Below are 21464 nucleotides of genomic sequence, written 5' to 3'. Positions count from 1 at the left end.
CAGGAGGATTGCTTGAGTTCAGGAGTTTGAGACCAGCCTGGGCAAAAATAGTGAGAACCCATTTCTACAAAAAAAAAAAAAAAAAAAAAAAAAAAAAATTAAAAAAATGAGCGGGCATGGTGGCACGTGCTTGTGGTCTCAGCTGCTTGGGAGGCTGAGGTGGGAATTATCACTTGAGCTTGAGAGGTCAAGCCTGCAGTAAGCCGTGATGGTGCCACTGCAGTCCAGCCTGAGCAACAGAGCAAGAATCTGTCTCAAAACATTAAAACAAAAACAAAACTTGATGGTAGCCCTACCAAGTATTTAGAACTTACATGAATAAAATGATACTGTTTGGGGAGGAGTCTTTCATCTGTGACATTGTTTGAAATTGCTAGTATGTGGTGATCATAAAAACAAGACTCATTTTCAGACTAATTGTTTTCAGATTTTCAGTCTGTTCCTTAGTGCCTGTATCTGGGTCAGTCAGTCCCCTTGCCTCCCTTTCCTTGGCTTAAGGTCCTGCTCTGAACATGTCCCTTTCAATATTCATGTACAGATATTCTGGTGGACACATGGATGCTGTTTTTTCACATCCTCCCTAACACTGGATATTACTGATTTTTTTTTTCATTTCAGACATTCTGCCTGTGTTCCATAAGTAACAACACTATTCCTCTTCCTTTCCAATCTTCATACCTTTTATTTTAATTAATTAATTAATTAATTTATTTTTGAGACGAGATCTCACTCTGTTACCCAGGCTGGAGTGCAGTGGTACAATCTTGGCTCACTGCAACCACCACCTCCCAGACTCAGGCGATCCTTCACCTTAACCTCCTGAGTAGCTAGGACTACCGGCTCGTGACACCACGTTTGGTTAATTTTTTTTTTTTTTTTTTTTTTGTATTTTTGGTAGAGACAGAGTTTTATCATGTTGCCCAGGCTGGTCTCGAACTCCTGAGCTCAAGCCATCCACCTGCCTCGGCCTCCCAAAGTGCTGGGATTATAGATAGCCGTGAGCCACTGAGCCTGGCCCTTTTATTTCTTTTTTATTTCTTGTTCCGCTGGCTAGGATCTCATCACAGTGTCAAATATGGTGACAGTAGCGTGTCTCTCTTTGTCTTGTTCATGAGCCTAGAGGAAAGGTTCCAGTTTGACAAATGTAGGCTTCTTCGTAGATACCATTTATCAGATTAAAGAAGTTCCAAGAAGGCCTTTTATTAAAAGGAAAATTTAGTTATGCCATAGTAAATTTAAAACATGGCTTTAATATGATTTCATGAACATGTCGTAGTGGAAAGAAAGGGCGTTGCTGTCTTGTAGACCTCAGGTTGAATGTGGATCTTACTGTCTGTGATCCGGACTTCTGAACCTGCAGAGTAACCAAGTAAGCCCACATAAGGTCATTCGAATTATGAAAGTAAAATGAGAGAATCTCTTCAGTTGTCGGCTATTTTTTTCCTGACATTAATTTGAATGAGGTCATAAAGTAAAATTTTAAAGTTGAATTTTATGTAGACTTGGTTCATTCAAATACTTGAAGATAACAACATTCCTAGTCTGAGTTGTCTCTTAAGTAAGATTTAGTAGGGGTTAGGTTTCTCAGTTCCATGCTGGCAGTCTGAATTCTAATTATAAATGCCTGTTCTGTCATAATCTTCCAATGAGTGGAATTGAACTGTTCATATACATTTTATTGATTTATGTCTGTATTTAAAGCCGAGTGATTTAATCATTTTGGACGGTGGAGAGAGCTGTGGAATCGTGGAATCGGGTCTGGCTGAAGTGAGGGTTAGCTATCATTTGTTTAACCCTCATGTGTCTGGTGCTGAGTAAGATGAGTTTTAGCGTTTATGAAGGGATTAGGTGACAGTGATGAAAATTCCAAGCCATTCTTATGCTAAGAGTTATGATGGAGTCATCTTCGGAATGTGCTGATGACAGAAGTGGGGATGCGGTTGCTTGTGGGGTTTGTTTTGTTTGGGGGAGTGTGGGGAGAGACGGGTGATGGTTGTAGAGAGTGGGGAACGCTTTCAGGCATGACCCTTGAGTTGATTGGGTCAGTTTAGCTGCAGGGGAAGGCGCAGGGATATTCCTGGTGTTGGGAGAGGTATCCACACTGGCAGAGGCTGGGGCAGGATTCTGTGTGTGCAGTTCTGGACCGTCAAGGGCAGGGTGGGTAGGGGCTGGACTCTGGAAGGCCATCCTTCATGGTGCTGAGGGGCTTGGGCTTTCAGTCTTGAGAACGCTTTGCCAAGATATGCCAAATCTGAGTGTTCAGATTTGTAACTGCAGATCTATGGCAGTAGCATTGTCTCCTGTGTTAGAGGCTCTTTATAACTCTTTACTGCTGGTACCCCCAGGACTTACTGATGGCTCTTGAACCCCTGTCCTTGTTTACCCCAGTTTTCAAATGTATTTGGTAATGGGGTGTAACCCCATTTATTAATGAAGTCCTGGTTTAAAATGAAGCATGTGTAATAATAGTTCAGCTTAATAAATGTTTTGGAAAATAAGCCTTGTTTACAGACATTCACTCTTACCTCGATTTAAAAAAATATTTTTTTCTTTCTCATATTGTCAAGAGAGTGCTCTGAAAAGTTACAGTGTAACAGTACTTGAATGTTCTATTTATTTTTGCCTTTGAATACTAAGATATATAAATCAAGGATGGACTATTCCTTGTCATAAAGCTGAAAGTTTAATTTCAAACTGACATCTGCTGCCAGTTCTGTGTTTTAGTATTTTATTTATATTTAAAATTCCACCTTCCCTATATTTGTAATATCATTTTTTTTTTTTTGTAATTGTGTCTTTGTGTTCTTCCTTTCAGTAGGTGTTATTTATTAGGTGCACTTTTATTCTGCGGGCAACTTCAGAGATCCCTTGTTCCTCAGAACATATTAGAATTCCTTCTCTTCTTCAGTGTCCTAAGTAGATGATACGAATGTGCATAATTAACTATGTTCTGCAGTTCTCAGCTCAGGAATACTTTTCAGCTCTTACAGATAGACACTTATGGGTAACAGTTGTTACTTATGAGCTCATTTTAAAAGTAGATAAATGTCTGAATTTTCAAAGACAAAGGGTTTCAGAGTTCTTGATAGTTTCTTATAGAGGTGGGTATAGGGCCTGTGAGAAAGCCACTACTTCAGAATCTTAACAAATAGTAATTGATACCCAGTGGCAAAAATCAGAATCCACTTTTCTTTCAAGAGCAGATATTTAAGGCTTAATTGCTGACTGAAAGTGCAGTTCACCCTCCTGCTTCTGGAGACAGTGATGCCCCCAGTGCAGCTCACTGGACAGTCAGCCAGGGTCAAGGTGTGGTCCCCATACCCAGAGACTTCATCTTCCCCTCTTCCGGTCTCCACATGTGTACCCCAGCTTGCCTACCTCAGCTTCATCTTCCCTATGCACAGAAAATTAGAATAATTCTAAGAATTGTTTTTCTTAGAAACAATGTTTTGAATATGGCAAAGTGAAAATTATTTTTCTAAACAAGATATTGCCTGGATGTGGTGGCTTACACCTGTGGTCCCAGCTACTTGGGAGGCTGAGATGGGAGGATCACTTGAGCCCAGGAGTTGGAGGCTGCAGCGAGCTGTTATTGTGATACTCCTACTCCAGCCTGGGTGACACAGTGAGACCCTGTCTCAAAAATAATAATAAATAAATAAAAATTTAAAAAGTTAAAAAAGTAAGATATTGATGTCAGTACAACTTATTGGTGATGATTGAAAGCCAAAAATATATTATAAAAACACACAAGCAGTATATCAATATTATGTTTTATATAAATATAAACAAAAACAAAAAAAAAGCACTAAAATTATACTACAAGAGGAGGTGCAGTTATGCTTCTTGGAGGTCAGGTGCTCTTAGCAGCAGCTGCCATGCCAGTCCTGCCATCACCACAAATCCAAGGCGACTGACAACACCAAACCCTTCCCAACTATTCTTAACTCTAATATATTCTTGATAATGCCTTTCAGTACTAATGTTTTCCCTGCTCCAACGTAACACCCAGAATCTTTTCCTTGACCATTCTGATAGGAGCCTAGAACCTTCTGTAGTTTTCAGTGTTTCTTTGGTGAGGCAAATTCTTGGAATGTCTTTGGCACGGGGGTGTAAAATTTCCACTCCCTATATTTAAGCCTACAGCTGGGAGCAATTTCTTATTGATGTGCCTAAAACTAGTTAAATCCCCACTCTCCTTAGCAGTCTCTCTTGAGAGTTATTTAAGATTTAGGTAATATATTACAAATTGTGAGTGCAAACCTCTGCCAATCTCTGAGATTGCTCCACTAAGGAATCACTAGCCCTGCCCTTCCCTGTCTCATCCTCCCAGTGCCTGGAATTGGGTTAGCACCTGTAGTGTGTATTGGCATTTTCTACAGGGCTGATATGGTCTGGCTCTGTGTCCCCACCCATATCTCATCTTGAGTTGTAATCCGAATTGTCATCCCCGTGTGTTGGGGAAGGGAACTCGTGGAGGGTGATTAGATCATGAGGGAAGTTCCCCTATGCTGTTCTTGTGATAGTGCGTGAGTTCTCGAGAGATCTGATGGTTTTATAAGGGGCTTTCCCCACTTTGCTCTGCACTAATTCTCTCTGATGCTATCTTGTGAAGAGGTGCCTTCCACCATGATTGGAAATTTGCTGAGTCCTCTCTAGCCATGTGGAATTGTGAGTCGATTAAACCTCTTTTCTTTGTAAGTTACCCAGTCTCAGGTATTTCTTCATAGCAGTGTGAGATCAGACTAATACAAGGGCTTTAAACATTTGTGTGTTTGTGATAGAAGGAAATTCCATATGCAGGTATGGTCAATTAAGTGAGTACATTTCCTTAAAAAAAAAAAAGTAAAAATTTGGATTTGATGGATATTGCTTACAAACTTGAATGCTCCCAAGGTTATTTCCGCAGGCATGCTGAATCTCATCTGATCTGTAGTGACTGTCACATTTAACTTGAATTACAGCTTGGGCACAAAGGCAATAATTTGAACAAAGTCTGATTCTTAAAGAGTAATATAGTATCCACTTCCCCACTTCCATTGTTTTTCAAGGAAAAAGTTGGTATGCAGTACAAGGGTAATATTAAGCTTTTATCTTCACCATTTATTTATTTATTTTTATAGAGACAGGGTCTCACAATGTTGGGGAGGCTGGTCTCGAACTCCTAGGCTTAAGCAATCCTCCCACCTTGGCCTCCCAAAGTGCTGGGATTACAGGTGTGAGTCACTGCACCTGGCCTCATTTATTCAGTATTTGAGGCAGAATAGGAAAAAAGAAAACCAAGGAAATTCTAATGTATAAACTGTGACAGAGTAGTTTTTTTTAACCTAAATAATGAATTCCTTATATTTGAAATAACTAAGTGAAAATAAAATTTTATTTTGTGTCTGTTTCAATGTAAAAGCTTATTTCATTCCACTACAGCATACAGAAACTTTATTGTTTTTCCTAGAAGGTTATAGTACCAGACACCCTTCTTCCTTGAAATACTTCAGATGGGAAGGACTGAAAAGAATCACTGTAATTGGCATGTAGAGTGTCACTGGGTACTCGTTAGGATAAGAAAAGGTAGTGAAATCAACTTGAAATTTAACCAAATTGGTGGCATTGTGCCTTGCAAGGTGCTTTATGGAATGTAGTCACATTTTATACTAGACTTAAGTTCTAGTTTTATGTAAATTTTTTTTTATTTTTACGTTTTCAAATGACTTTTAACAAATACTCTGAATGAATACTCAGTAAATACTTAGGCCATTAATATTTTGCAATGGAAATTTCTGTTGTAGTTTCAGTTTATTAATCTTTGCTCCTTACCCCATCTCACAAGAAAGACTTGAACATTCAGTGAGAGGCAAATTTGACTTCTTCAAACCTAGAACGGAAGAAGGGAGACAGAATGTCACAAACTGTAGTCTGAACTTGACATCCTGATATTTTTAGAGAATGTTTTGACTTTTAAGCCTTAAAAAGTATTCATGTGTTTGAACTGTGGAACTCCAATCTCAAGTTTGGTTGTTTGTCAAGTAAATTAAGAATAATCATTATAACAGTCCTTTGCTACATGTCTACTGTAGCTGGGCTATGTCCTGTGTGTTTTAGACATTACTGTATTTAGAAGGAGAACAACTCCAAGGTGCTACATGGAGAAACTTAAGAGAGTCACATGGGCAAGATGTACCACATTGGAGATGCCAAAACTGGGTTAAAAGCCCTGATCTGACTTACTTTATTTATTTTTATTTTATTTTATTTTATTTTTTCGAGACAGGGTCTCACACTTTTGCCCAGCCTGGAGTGCAGTGGTATGATGTTTGCTATTGCCTTGACCTCTCTGGGCACAAGTGATCCTCTCACCTCACCCTCTCAAATAGCTGAGACTACAGGCATGAGCTATCACACCTGGCTAATTTTTGTATATTTTGTAGAGTTGAGGTCTCACCATGTTGCACAGGCTGGGTGACTTATTTTGAAGCCCATTTTCTTTTTGTCGTCCTCCTCTACCTTCAGGACTTTTCAGGTAGTATAATCCTGTTGTTATAATTCCTGGCATCACTTAGTCCATTCTTGAGGTTTTTCTGGTCTCTTGCATAGCCAGGTGAGAGCTGAGTTGAAAAGCTTTCTATACAGGCTTCATGGATATGTATACTGGTATAAGTGCATCACACAGTTAATAAAAATATTGGACAAGCCCATTTAGTTCACTTCATAACGGCAGTGCCTGTACACACTTTCCTCAAGACTTTCTGGTAGTCGGAAATATGAGTTTAAAAGTAATAGTCATTAAATTAAGTGGAAACTGTGGGTCGTTTCAAAGACATTGTTTTTACAAATTGATTACACACATACTAGGTCCTTCCAAGAGCATGCTTAGATTGAACAGAAAGTCTTACTAACAGAACATGTGCCCTGTGCTCTGTATTGTCCTCAGGGCATATGATTGACTATTACAGTAATAAACCTTTGCTTTCTCTGAGGTGCAAAAGGAAGCTATAGTCTGAGTGCTTGGGAGAGGCATAAGTCATAGTTGTAGGCTGTAATAAATGTAAATCCATGAAAAATGGGTTAGCTTCAAACAGCTGAGTCGCAGAGTCTTGCAAAACTATGCCCCAGTATTCCTCTCTGGAGCCCAGAGCATAGAAGAGTTATCTTTTTTAACAGTGGGATTTCTAAGGCTTCTCAGAAATCTCCAGTCTCTTGGTTTCCAGCAAGAGAACAATATCGAGTCTTAAATGACAGAAATGAATTCCTAAATAAGTTGCACTTTTTCAAGTTTTTACTAAATTTAAATAATAATGCTCATACGAATGGTAGCTCATGTCTTCCGTGTGCGGGTGGTACTGAACTAACATTCTAAATTTGAAATGGCAGGCTCTCTGTTCCCCTGTCTGGGTAATCTCTGATAAAACATTAATCATCTCAAGGTTCTATTCAAGTCCATTGATGGAAATTGTGAAATGTAATTTAGCTTGAGGAATTGAATTAATGTTTTCTAATAGCCCTGAGATATTCACTGATTTATAGGTTTGAATGCTGGGAGGTGCATTTGTGTTTCTCTGTGTGTGTGTGTGAGCTCATCCTAGTTAATCTAAATAGGTGATTAGAAATGATGCACATTCTATATCATAAAAATATGTATTATCTCTGTAACTGGTGAATATAGGTCTGGTTTATTTGTGTCTGTCATTGAACTTATACATTGCTTTATACACCTGGTATAAATTCATGCTCAACTGAGAAATATTTGTTGAATTTAAAAAATCCTTTAAATGTATATGCATATATATGTAGACATGGAATCGCAGATGTATCTATTTAGTTCCAATGTTTTATTTTCAAGCAGGTGCAGAATTTATCTGATTTGATTACTTACACTATGTGCCTCTGTTGTGCAAATACTAGTTTTCTCATCCTTCGTTTTTCTCCTTACAGCTCCTTTATCACTTTGCAATATCTAGCTCTGCTCTGTAACATTTCTGCCTTAAACCACATTGATGATGTACTTGTGTCTTTCTCACTACCCTCTTCCTTTACAATGTTACAGCTTAACAATGGGTGCAGCATCCATTTGTCTTTCATGTCGTTCCCTTCTCCATCTGTAGCGTCTGAGAAGTGTCTGGCCCAGGTAGGCATGCAGTAATGTATTGAATGAATATGGGAAGGGAAGAAGGGAAAAACATGGTTCCAAGATCCTGGAGAGGGCTAGCTGAATGGATTGTGCCTCTTTTGTGTCACCTTGGAGCAGTCATTTCATCTCTTGAGGCTTAGTTCCTTCTCTGTGAAATATGTGTTATTGTTGTTGTTGTTATTATTATTATTATTATTTACTTTTTGAGACAGAGTATTGCTCCGTTGCCCAGGCTGGAGTGCAGTGCTGTGATCTCCACTCACTGCAACCTCCAACTCCCGGGTTCAAGCAATTCTCCTGCCTCAGCCTCCTGAGTAGCTGGGACTACAGGTGTGCGCCACCATGCTCGGCTAATTTTTGTGTTTTTAGTAGAGACAGGGTTTCACCATGTTGGCCAGGCTGATCTTGAACTTCTGACCTCTGGTGATCTGTCCGCCTTGCCTCCCAAAGTGCTGAGATTACAGGTGTGAGTGACCACGCCCAGCTCAGTCCTCTTTTTGATGGCAGTGTTCTGTATGGGGTGCTATGTGGAGCCTTCCAATAGAATGCTAATAGGATAGAGTGCATTCTAATATTACATTCTAGGAGAAGGGACATGTGAGTTCTTCAGTCCACGTCCTCACCTGTATCTTTGTATCAGTTACCATTCACAGAGGAAAAAAATTAGTGTCCCAGGTGATTTAAAGTAGGGAGGTTTCACCTGTTCTAATAGAATTTATTACATCAGTACGTGTTACAGGCAAGTTCCAAGTGTTATGAACAAATAGTGTGACACACTTCACTGGGAGGTGTGCATCATGAGTCCAGAAAAGAAAGTTGTGCCTATATTGTGGAGGCTTGAATTAAGGATAAATAATTAAAGTTGGTGGTTAGTTAGGAGCACCTAAAGTTTGGGTCTGTGTCAGGACCGAAGGTTGAGGAAAGAAATTTTGGAATCTAGGAGTGAAGAACTTTGGAATGGGGCGCCTACTGGAGTGTGTTCTAAATCCTTGTCTGTGTTTGAAGTCATTGCTAATCTCCGTTGTGGCTTTCTGCTATTACCATCCCTTGTACCTGAGGCCTGCGGCTGCATACAGGACAGGGCGTGATAATCATGATTGTGTTGGCTCATCCTGGAAGCAGGCATGTTTAGATTTTAAGTGTAGTAACAATGAGTACAGAAACTCCTAACCTTGACCAAAACTCCCCCGGCTTAGCTTGCACCAGTTGTACCGTACCCACCAACACTATGGTCATATGGAGTTTCTTTTCGCTCCTTGAGACCAGCAACTTCATTTCTGGATTAAGGCCTTGCATTCTGTCTCCCCACTGAGAATTCTCGTCCCCTGATTTTAGGTGGCCTCCTCTTTGTCTTGGGTTTGTCTTCAGTCTTGATGCTAAGAAAAGTCTCCCCTGATCGACAAGTCATGCTCCATCACATCCCCCTATTTTAATTCTTACGTTACTATATGATATTACCTTATTAGTGTAATGTGAGCTCATGTGAGTAAGGTCTTTGTCTGGCTTACTGCTGTAGCCAGTGTTTAGAATGTTCGACATGTGGTAGAAACTCAAATGTTGGTTGAATGAAAGAATGAATGGCTAAAGACACCTTGGCCTCATTTCCTGTATCTGTTTTCCTTACCCAGCCCCACTTCAATGTAATAGGAAAACAGAAAGACCATATTTACTAATTATAAACACTTACTGAGAGCTGGGTAATGGAGACCCTTTGTTTGGGCACACATAAAGTAAGATTTATTTATTATTGGCAAGAAGGTCCAGGCTCACAAATTGGTATTCCATTACCAGAGGTGGATGAACGATGTGGAGTGGGGTGGGGAGGGGGTGATGGGGGGTCTGGGAACAAGCTGGTCTTCGTGACTGGGGCTGGGGCCCTCTGGGTTGGGACAGAATGGTGTGCAGGTGTATTTTCCCGTGTTACTTCCTGCCCTGTTTCCTGGTAGTCCTGCCATTGCAGACCTGTATCTGTGCCAGAAGGAGGCATTTCAAGGTGTCAGTGGGGTCGGTAGTGGCTGAGGAAGGAAAGGTCGGGGAGTTAATAAACGGCCATAGTAAGGACAGAAAGAGATTTTTTCCAGCATCTGGATGCTTTCTCTGCAGTGCCTGTCTCATGCAGCTGCTTGTGGACACAGTGTTTATGAGGTTTCTCTTGCGCATTTTAAAGAATCAGGATTCCCATAGGAGAAGTCCTAAAAGACAAATCTAGACTCTGGGCATGCCCATCTCCAGTTCTTCTTTTAGGAACCATTTCAGAAAGGATTCTTTCTACACCAGGAAGGATGCCCTAAGTGTGATCATTGTTGGACAGGGATCCTTAGCTGACAGCAAGAAGAGAGTGGCAAGGCGCCTTTGAACCGTGACCTCTCCTTTGGCTAACACAAAAATCAAAAGCTGGCGTTTCCCTTGCTGTTCTTTAGCTGCATCTCCAACCACTCTGCCCACTCCCTGTTTTAAAATAATAAGTAACAATTTTACTATGAATCAATGAAAATGCAATCAACTATGGATTATACAGTATTACAGTTTTCAGTGAATGCTTATGTGTTTTCTCTGTCCTTTCCCTCCAAGGGAAAAGTTGGGAAGTAGGGGAAAACAAAAGGAGAAGGCATTCAGGCAACAATTCCTCATGTATTCTGAAAAGCAATTAGATGCAAGTCACATTTGATTTGTTGTAATTTTAAGGATCCTTTGAGTGGACATTGGTGTGGGCTGGCCGGCAGGGCATCAGGGGGACGTTGTGAGTCCTGCCCCACCTTTAGCACTAATTTTAAATTAGATTTGAAGAGTGGTTGGTGAACAGCCCTCCACTGCCCATCTGCAGCGAAAGAGAAGAGCCTTGAGAAGGACTTCCTGCTGAGATGGTTTTTCATAGAAGGTATAATTATATCCATGTTAGGAAGACCCAGAGTGAGACTGGCAATTGGCATTTCATGGCAATAAGTGTGTGAAATGATCCTGGATTGGTAATGTTCACCATCTTTATATAAATAACAAAAATGGAGGTTTTGGATCACTACAGATGATGTCCATGTCATTCTCAGCTTCCTGTTAGCATGCGGGTTCTAGTGTGCATAGCAGTAGAAATTATGAATAAATACTGATACATATGACTTCTGTACATGGAATCACTTGAGTATTCTGATGTAAGGCCTTTGGAGAATTCTAAAAATGCAACACTTGATTAACCCCCCCCCCCCCCCCGGTAAAACTGTGAATTCAGGATTAACAAGATACGATGAGTTCATAGATGTTGTCCAAAAAAGGAAGAAACTGTATTTCGACATGCTTGTTTTTTTTTTTTTTTCTTTGACATGTACCTATATTAGTTCGCTGGGATGCCATAACAAAGTGCCACAGACTAGGTGGCTTAAACAACAGAAATTTATTTTTTCACAGCTCTGGAGGCTGGAAGTCCAAGATCAAGGTGTCGGCAGATGGTCGTTTTTTATGTTCACATGGAGTTCTCCTGCTGTGTGTGTCTGTGTCCAGATTCTTTCTTCTTCTAAGGATGCCAGTCATATTGGATTAGGGCCCACTCTAATGACCTCATTTTAACTTAATTTCTTTTCTAAAGACTATTTCCAAATACAGTCATATTCTGAGGTACTGGGTGTTAGGACTTCAACATGACATTTTGGGGGATACAGTTCAACCTATAATAGTACTACACTTTTTTAAGTGATTGTGGGGAGGTCTTGATAATTTAAGGGTACACTCTGTTTGGCTCTGTTTAACCAAGTTCTTACGTTGATTTTTATAGAGCAAAATATTTCACTTCCACTCATTACTTTGTAATCTCACAGGTTGGTTGAGTTTTGGACCATTTGTCATGTATCTTCCACATATCTTCTATGTCTGTCTCTCTCTGTGTATACATAGTAGAGAGAGAGAGAGAGAGAGAGAGAGAGAGAGACAGGGTATCACTATGCTGTCCAGGCTGGACCAAATGAACCTTCTGTCTCGGCCTCCCAAAGTACTGAGATTATAGGCATGAGCCATGGAGTCTGTGCTACTTTGTATTTTAATGTAGAATTATTCCCAATAGAGCAGTACCCCTCAGACTTTGAGGTTATGTTAATGTCCCGCAGATCTTGATTCAGTAGGTCTTGGGTGGAACTTGAGATCATGCATTTCTAGCATGTTCTCCAGTTGATACTGATGCTGCCAGCCCTCAGACCATAGCTTGAGGAATAGAGCCAGGAGTGGCTGCACAATTTGCAGGTTCAGTGTTACAGAACCAGTCTGTAGCAAAGCCAAACACTAACGGGATTGCAGCAAGAGAAAGTGAGACGTTTATTGCATGGCTCCAAGCAAGGAGGATCGGGCAGCCCATGTTTAAAACCCCAACTCCCTGATGGCTTACAGGTAGGGATTTTTAAAGGCAGGGAGGCAGAGGTCACAGGTACGGTAATAAATTCATACATGGAGGTTGTACATGGTTTTGACCTGTAGAGGTGGGCTTTCTTGAAGCACCAGGTGATTAAACATGATAGGTAGATTTAAAAATTTTCAGATTTGCAGTTGGTTAAGGAAGAGAAGCTTTGTTTAAATATTTGGGGTCACCAGAAAGGAATGTTAGCTGTGGCTTGTGTCACCTCACACGGACTTTACGGCAAAGAATAAGAAGAGCTGTCAGAGGCCCGCCCTCAGTTTTCTCTCACCTGAGTTCTGCATGCCAGCAGGTCTGTTTAGTAGGGGTCCAAGTTTCTGAAAAAAGGAACATATGCTAAGATGTTATCTTACATTTCTGTTGAGAACAAAACATCTCATGACTCTAACTTTGTTGGCTACTGTTTTAAGCAACTGTTACCTTCTTATCAAATTGCTCATTTACAAATTGCTAGTGAGGTGCCTGGAATTTCCCTCATATGAACTCAAGCTTTTTCTTTACTTCCATGCCTGGAGGGGGTGGGGGTTAGGCCCGTAAGAGGGCTCCCTGCTTCATCTTAGTAATGCAGAATGAAAATGCGGGTCACCGCAAAGTGATTCAGAATTTTGAACTGGTCACCGCAGAGCAAGGCACCTGCTGTGGCCCCTGTGTGAGTATACAGGTGATACCACTCACGGAGCCAGCCCTGAGCTGTGTGGGAGTGCTGATGGAAATTATCTCAGGGCACTTATCTGCAATGATTTGTAAGATGATGGCTTTTATTGGCCAGTGATAAAATCCTTATACTTCTAACTAGTCATGGTTTTACATAGTATTTGCACAAAACTCAGAGCATGGAGGAGCATTAGCATGCAGGAGACATAGTTAAAGCAAGTTGCTCCTTAGACTGTAGATATCTTGGTGTCTAAAACACAGAATATCACCACCAACACCACAGTGATTATAATATATAACTTGCCCTTCTTTTGCAAAGTTTCAAAGGAATCTAGGGTATGACACATGAATTTCTCTGCCCAATGATGATGATTCTCCTTTGTCCTTGAGGTAGCACTGTGCCTGCTTTTTAATGGTGGTATTTAACTCTGGGAGCAACATTCATTGCATTTTTCAGAGGGGAACAATCATCATCATCATAGTACAAGATTGTAAAACTCGTGGCTTAGGCTGTGCACAGTAGCTCACACCTGTAATCCCAGCACTTTGGGAGGCCAAGGAGTTTGAGACTAGACTGGCCAAGATGTTGAAACCCCATCTCTACTAAAAATATAAAAATCAGCCAGATGTGCTGGCAGGTGCCTGTAATCCCAGCCACACAGGAGGCTGAGACAGGAGATTGCTTGAACTCGGGAGGCGGAGGTTGCAGTGAGTCGAGATTGTGTCACTGCCCTCCAGCCTGGGTGACAGGGAGACAATGTCTCAAACAAAAAAAACACAATTAAAACAATAAACATTAGCCTCGGTGGCTTATATTATCATTCTGCTTAATTTACCATGTGTACCCATGCTGGGCATTAGGATGTCAATTTTGGGGCTGTGGTCCCAGTTGACTGGACTAGAAAAATGAGTTTGTCCCATATCACTCCTATATGAGTGCCTTCTTTTTTTTGGAGATGGAGTTTTGCTCTTGTTGCCCAGGCTGGAGTGCAATGGCGCCATCTCGGCTCACCGCAACCTCTGCCTCCTGGGTTCAAGCGATTCTTCTGCCTCAGCCTCCTGAGTAGCTGGGATTACAGGTGTGTGCCACTATGCCTGACTAATTTTTATTTTTAGTAGAGACAGAGTTTCTCTGCCCAGGCTGGAGGGCTGGTCTCAAACTCCCGAACTCAGGTGATCCAACTCGCCTCGGCCTCCCAAAGTGTTGGGATAACAGGCCTGAGCCACTGCGCCCGGCCATGAGTGCCTTAATGCTTAGAATCATCTAGCAAATATTTTTCAAATATGGCTAGAAACAAAATCTTCTTTAATCATTATGCATTTTTCCGTGCCAAAGGCTGTCAAAGTATCTTTTTCCCCCCATAGTGTTCTTATGGCTCAGTGATGAATAAGGTGGATTTGTCAATTGATCTGTATAAAAACACAGACACTGATGTGCTCAGTCATACATCTTTAGACCTATTCCATTTCTCTGCCCCTTCCCCTCCCTTTACATTATGAGAGCTGTGCAGGTTCCCTTATGGAAGTCACAGACATGTTTTTCAGTTAAGAAACTCAAGGTATGATGAAAATGGTCTGAGGTCTATTCCTACTTATCCTACTAGATTGCCTCTTGGTACTTATTCAAATTCTTGACCGTGAGTTCCTTTAATCAAGTAATTATTTCAAAGAACATAATTAGGTTTCCATAGGGTGGTTACTTCTTTTATGTTCTTGGTTCTTTTTACCTTATTCACCCGTATCTTTATTTTCAGGGATTTCCATATCCATCAGTTGGGACTGAAAACTAATCTGCATTAAAGTAGCAGTTGTTACTTGATATGACTTACCTTTTTTTTTCTCATGGATATTTGAATGTTACAGGATTTGGGAAGGTAATTTTTTTAAATTACTGATAAAAATCTTGTGGAGGATTCTGATTCTCAGGTCTGGAGTAACCTGCAGTTTTTGAATAAGTGGTGCATTCACATGGTTTAAAATTCAAAATATGTAATTGATGACACCATATCTGAGCCATTCAGTTTCCTTCTCAGGAGGCAATGTTGTTAGTGTGTATGTCTGTTGTGTGTGTTCTTCTAGAGATAGTTTATGCTTATATGAGCAAATGCAGATACACCTTCCTCTCATTTTACATACTTTTCAGTTTTCTAAGCCTTTAGCAAAAGTATATAAATTAATGTTATGGGATTTTACAAAAGGCAGAAGCCTTCAAGACTATAAGCAGTGCAGACAGAGTGATTTGAATGATAGGAAGTAGGTATGCTAAGTAACCTCTGAAATCACACCCACGCACCACAATTTTCACTTTCTGTGCGCAGAGATGGTACAATCTGTAGGCTTCCAGAGTTTTGCCAAAATAAAGAAAAAGAAAAAAAAAGAAAAATTAGAAAAAGTGGTGAGCCTTAGTACTAGAAATAGTAAAGAATTAGCAGATGAAGTTTAGCAGATTTTTTAAAAATTAACATAGTTACTTTAATTTCAGTTCCTAATAGATTGATGAAATAAACGTTAACAAGAATGTGTAAACATCTATAAGCTAATGGGTGCAGGAGTAAAGAATTTAAAGTAGTAATCATCATACAAAAACCTGCTTGCTTTCCTTGATAGCTCTATGGAATTACTTAATTTTAAAAAGGCTATAGATGTTAAATGTCATGATTTTTGAGTAAGTGATTTTTTGAAATCTTACCAAACTAACTGAATTAGATAAAGAAATGTCAGATGTGTAATAAACTGTCCAAGAGTTAGTGGCAATTGAAAACATATCAAGTTAAAGAGAACCACAGGATAATGTGTATCTTTTCTTTTAATGATCTAGAAGAATTAGCTAAGCAATATATTAAATCTACAGATCATCATGAACGAGGTGTTTTCTTTTTGTTTTTTATGAGTGTTACTGAGAATGAAGCAGTAGGGTCAAACATGCAAGTTTAATAAAATGGCAAAAGATGAAAAAGATGTCTTTGTAAAAAGCTAACTAATGTTTCTGGGGATGGATAAATCCCTAGGATCAAGAGAGGGGAAAACCTAATGAGCCTAAAGTGTTTTATTCCATATAATGACAACATATCAAACAGTAATCTTGGGTGACTAGCTTATTTTTTTGTCTGCCCAATTAGCTTAATTGACAGCCATCATTAGATGGCATTATGATTGGGCAAACTAGGAACTTCTGCAGTAATGGAAGTTTTCAAAAAAAGGTTTGTCTCTCAACTGAAAAATAATAGACAAACATCAAAGAGACACATAAAAATTGATTGAGTGAGGTAACATTTGTTTTCATGTGAATTATTAGGAAACTCCGCTCGATTAGTTGGACACCATGTACCTCTCTTCTTCAAGGTACTGTACACAGGAGCTTGAGAAGAGATGAAATGGGGCCAAGAAACTAGCATCTGAATGCACTTTACTAAAAGCATTTTTTCTGTTTTACATGTGTTTTGGCTTAACCTTAGAGATGTTGCAATATCTTACCAAATGCCTTACAGAGAATCCATGGCCAAAATGGAACTGAAAGTCCTAGGTCTTTCTGCCAAGTGCATAACTCTTTCCTCCTTACTACACTAGAAAGACTTTTGCATTGTAATATTCTGAGACAACATCAGTGATTCATTCCTCATTTTAGGAAGCAGTAAGGAATAGGTCTACATGGACAAAGTGGAAGGTAAGGTTTCAGTCTCTAAAGCAATAATGGTGGGTTGCCCTTTTGTTAAAGAGTCTCATGTCAACAAATGCGTGTCTAGTTTAGGCTAGGAAGAAATAATAGTTTGAAAAACAATAGCTTGAATAATCAGTAGGGCATGCCAGGCATCCTCGTGTCTTCAAATTTGTGTATCACGTATAATGTGAGTGATACTAAAAATTTGTTATGCTCTAATAAATGATGATTTATGTATACCAAAGGCTCTAATAAAATATCTAGAATTGGTAGCATCATAGATATGAATTAAATAGGTGGAGATGAAGTAATTAAAATTAGTTCTTAATTTGCACTGATTTTTTTTTTAATCTTCAATTTTGTAGGAAAAAAAATTGGAGCATTAAACTGATAGAAAATTGTAAAGAACATTCTGCTTCCGGTAGGGAAAATGGTCTGTTTTCTTTTCTTATTTTAACATAAGATCAATACTAATGTCATTTATATTGTACGTTAGTGTTTACAAAGTGGATTCACATATATTCTCATATTTCATCTGTGCAGTAACCTCTGGAAGATAAGGTTTCCTCATTCTGTTTTTTAATGTCTGTTTCTTAACTCTGTGTAAAGGCAGATTGATTGGGCCTCATCTCCTCAATTTAGAAGGCTGGATTGATTGATGGAACATTAAAGAAGGCAGAGGAAAATAAGGGATAGCGATTCTAAAAATAAAAGTGACGCTTGAAATGGTTTGACTAGCAGTCTCACTTATTTTTCCAAAGGCAAAAATTAAAAAAAAATCAGAAAGACAAAAATTAAAACCCACAGATACCAATAAAAGCAGGGAGCATATGTATCTTTCTGATCCTAACACTTAGAGTAGTATCTTTCTGATCCTAACACTTAGAGTAGCAGCTTTCTTGACAGTCTATTTTTGTGAATAGAACACTTAGATGTCCATTTTTAAAGGACAACTTTGTTTTTTCTTCCTGGTGTTTCATTGTTTTACTGGCATATATTTAAATTTGATTTCAATTTCATGGCATTAAACCAAAAACTTAGATGGTTATATCGTGTCATTTGTTATATTTATTCAGTATTTGTAGGTGCATTTTGGTAAATTTTTTACTTTATTAGTTGGGGTTATATACCACATTTAATCCCAAGTACTCACAATAATAACAGCTTAAATATGCTAAGAGTTTGTTTCTCTCTTACGTGAAAGAAGTCAAGCAGTTGGCAGTCCAGGTCTGGTATGTATTGACAACCCCAGTGTCAGAGAACCAGACACTTGTCTGCCTGAAGTATCATTCTTAGCAAATCACCTCATGGTTCAGGGTAGCTGCCTGAGCTTCAGCCATCAGGCTGACATTCCAGGCAGCAGAAAGGAAGAAAGAAGAAGGGCACCTGGTTTCCCTTTTAGGATGCTTTTGTGAGGTACCAATTAGCATTCTTGTCTTTAACTTCTTAAAGCTCATGCGAAAGCAGCTTACTGCAAGGTAAGCACATGACTGCCTAGCTTAACACAGAATTCCCTTATGAAGGAATAGAACAGTGGATGTTGGTGTAGGCACCGCTTAGTCTGTGTCACATATAGCGCATAACACATCAGTAGTGAGAATGCTTCAGTTCAACCAGTTCATGGCTTTGGGGGCTGTACCAATTGGTTTATAACGGTTACGATTTTGTGACCAATTATTCTTTATGTGGAGAGATATATATGTTAGAGGAACTGCTTTATTCATTTAGACCAATAAAAGCGACACCTGAAGTGATTTGTGGACAAGTGGCTACAAGAGGATATTGGTGAGCATATTTGTTCCCATGAGTCATTTTCTAACCAGTTATCCTAACACTGGGTTTCTGTGCTGTCTTTAATTTTCACATTATCTCTAAAGTCTTCAGGAGGAAATGCAAGCAGTGTGGTGCTAGAATACCTTTCCGTGTGAATTCTTTTCCCTCTTATTCTTTACTGGAACCAGTAATTGCCTAGAGAATGATGGGCAAAATGCCAGCTCACCATTTCTTTAAGGGTCTAAAAATTGGCTTTGGAGAATGGAAGAAAATTCCAGAAACACTGTTAAGAAAGTTATTATTTATTTCAGATGTTATTTGGAACAGCAAAGGACAATATGTTTTATAGCACAACTTTTAAGATGACTGAATTGGCAATAAATTCACATAATGAAACTTCAGCAAGTCTTTATATTTCTGCTGGGGAATTCTTTGGTTCTTGGCGTAAATTTTTAAATAGTTGATATCAGCTTCCTATTCTTAACATTCCTTTAGTTGTAGAGCTAATGTGAAAACAGCTTGCTGTGTTGTAAAGAATGCCTTTAGTTAGCCAATGAATCAACTCATGCGTGTTTCAGTTGTCAAGCATGTTAAATAGTAGTTTTTAGACACAAGAGGGATTGCCCATAATATCGTTTTTGTGAGATTCTGTTTCTCATCCACAACGAATGCAATCCCTTCTTTCCCAGACTGCCTCTCACAGCCCCTCCAGCACTGTGGTTCAACTCTACACCAAGAGACGACAAGTCCTGGGTTCTCAAAGACCTGGATTTTGGTTCTAGATTTGCAGTGTAGGAGTCAGGCAAACGGATGTGTCTCTTGAGGCGTTAGTATCTTCACATTTCAGACAAGGGCTTGAGTTAAAATACTGTTTCCTTTCACTTCAAAAATTCTATAACTCTGTGCAATGGTTTTTAACAAAAATCTTTGAAAAATAAGCTAAATAGGCCGGGCGCGGTGGCTCACCCCTGTAATCCCAGCACTTTGGGAGGCTGAGGTGGGTGGATCACGAGGTCAGGAGTTCAAGACCAGCCTGACCAAGATGGTGAAACCCCAGCTCTACTAAAAATACAAAAAATTAGCCGGGCGCGGTGGCAGGCGCCTGTAGTCCCAGCTACTCAGGATGCTGAGGAAGGAGAATCATTTGAACTCGGAGGGTGGAGGTTGCAGTGATCCAAGATCGTGCGACTGCACTCCAGCCTGGGTGACAGAGTGAAACTCCGTCTCAAAAAAGAAAAAGAAAAAGAAAAATAACCTAAATAAATTTCTAGAACAAATTTCCCAAGAATCCCAAATAAATATTAATTTATATTTAAAGATGCTGTATTTAAACAGTGCAATAATTATAAGCTTTTAAAGGAATCTAAATCAAGATATGTTTAACATTGGCTACTTACGATGAGTTCAAGTACTTAAGCTAATTTTTAGCGTGATACCTGTATTTCATTGGGGGAAAGAAAAGCGGAAACAAAACAATATCACTTCACACACTGATCTGTTTTATATTTTCTTTTAGAAATTAAATGATTAATATGTTAGACCATGTAAGTCAGACAAGGAGGATTGAAGGACATACCTTATGAGTCAGCTAAAAATTGTGCCAGTTCAAATAGTACACGTTTCCTTGTGTGAGCAGCTGTCATTGTTCTGAAATTTCGGAAGTTGTGGTGAATAATACGTTGTGTCTCTAAGTGGCCCTGCTATTGTAATCTGTGGTTACTCTTTAAGTTATGGTGGAAATCTTTATGTGACCAAGCTTGATCACAGTTTCAAGCTTAAAAATTTAAATGTGGGAGATGATACCAAATTTTTGGCAAATGTTTTACGGCCCACAGCCAGGATTAGTAAAAAGTATGGTTAATAGATAATTTACAGTTTTCTGCAAACATATTAAAATGCTTTTTGGGATTCAATCAAGCTTGATTTATTTGTTTATGAATGAATGAATGACAGGATCTCGCTCTGTCACCCAGCTGGACTGCAATGGTGAGATTATAGCTCATTGCAACCTGGACTTCCTAGGCTCCAGTGACCCTCCCACCTCAGCTTCCCGAGTAGCTGGGACCACAGGCACATGCCACCATGCCTGGCTAATTTTTGTATTTACTTTTTATTTTTATTTTTTCTAGAGACAGGAATTCGTCATGTTGCCCAGGCTGGTCTCGAGTGATCTACTGGGATTACAGGCATGAACTACTGTGCCTGGCCAAACATGCTGTAATTGGAAATTTAAAATTTAAAATGCTTTTCTGGCTGGGCACAGTGGCTCACGTTTATAATCTCAGCACTTTGGGAGGCCAAGGTTGTTGGATCACCTGAGGTCAGGAGTTTGAGACCAGCCTGACCAACATGGTGAAACCTCATCTCTACTAAAAATATAAAAAATTATCCAGGCATGGTGGTACATACCTGTAATCCCAGTTACACAGGAGGCTGAGACAGGAGAATTGCTTGAACTCAGGAGGCGGATGAACCTCAGTGAGCTGAGGTTGCACCACTGCACTTCAGCCTGAGAGACAGAGTGAGACTCCATCTCAAAAACAATTTTTTTTTTCCTGTAGTGAAAATGGTAGCTCTAGGCTGTGATCCCAGCACTTTGGGAGGCCGAGGTGGGCAGATCACGAGGTCAGGAGTTGGAAAGCAGGTGGATCAAGAGGTCAGGAGTTCGAGACCAGCATGACCAACATGGTAAAACCCAGTCTCAAGAATACAACAATTAGCCAGGCGTGGTGGCGCGCGTCTGTAATCCCAGCTACTCAGGAGGCTGAGGCAGGAGAATTGCTTGAACCTGGGAGGCGGAGGTTGCAGTGAGCCAAAATCATGCCACTGTACTCCAGCCTGGGAGACAGTGTGAAACTCCG

At 39.8% G+C, this 21464-nt stretch overlaps 1 protein-coding gene across 37 annotated transcripts in view; it reads left to right on the top strand.

Moving 5' to 3' along the window:
* Positions 1-21464, top strand: part of PARD3 (par-3 family cell polarity regulator) — a 710416-nt gene that overhangs the window by 219446 nt on the left and 469506 nt on the right. The window contains exon 1 of one of the 37 annotated variants that reach the window (XM_063669772.1): positions 17246-17263. The exons of the other annotated variants lie outside the window; for them this stretch is intronic. Coding sequence (XP_063525842.1) covers positions 17261-17263 — 3 coding nt within the window. The 5' untranslated portion in view covers positions 17246-17260. Of the gene's footprint in view, positions 1-17245; positions 17264-21464 lie in introns of those variants that run through there. 37 annotated transcript variants of the gene reach the window in all.

Source organism: Pongo pygmaeus, chromosome 8 (assembly GCF_028885625.2).
Source record: "Pongo pygmaeus isolate AG05252 chromosome 8, NHGRI_mPonPyg2-v2.0_pri, whole genome shotgun sequence".
NCBI classification, from domain to species: Eukaryota; Metazoa; Chordata; class Mammalia; order Primates; family Hominidae; genus Pongo; species Pongo pygmaeus.
Note: the sequence above shows the minus strand (reverse complement) of the source record. Positions and strands in the feature narration are given on the sequence as shown.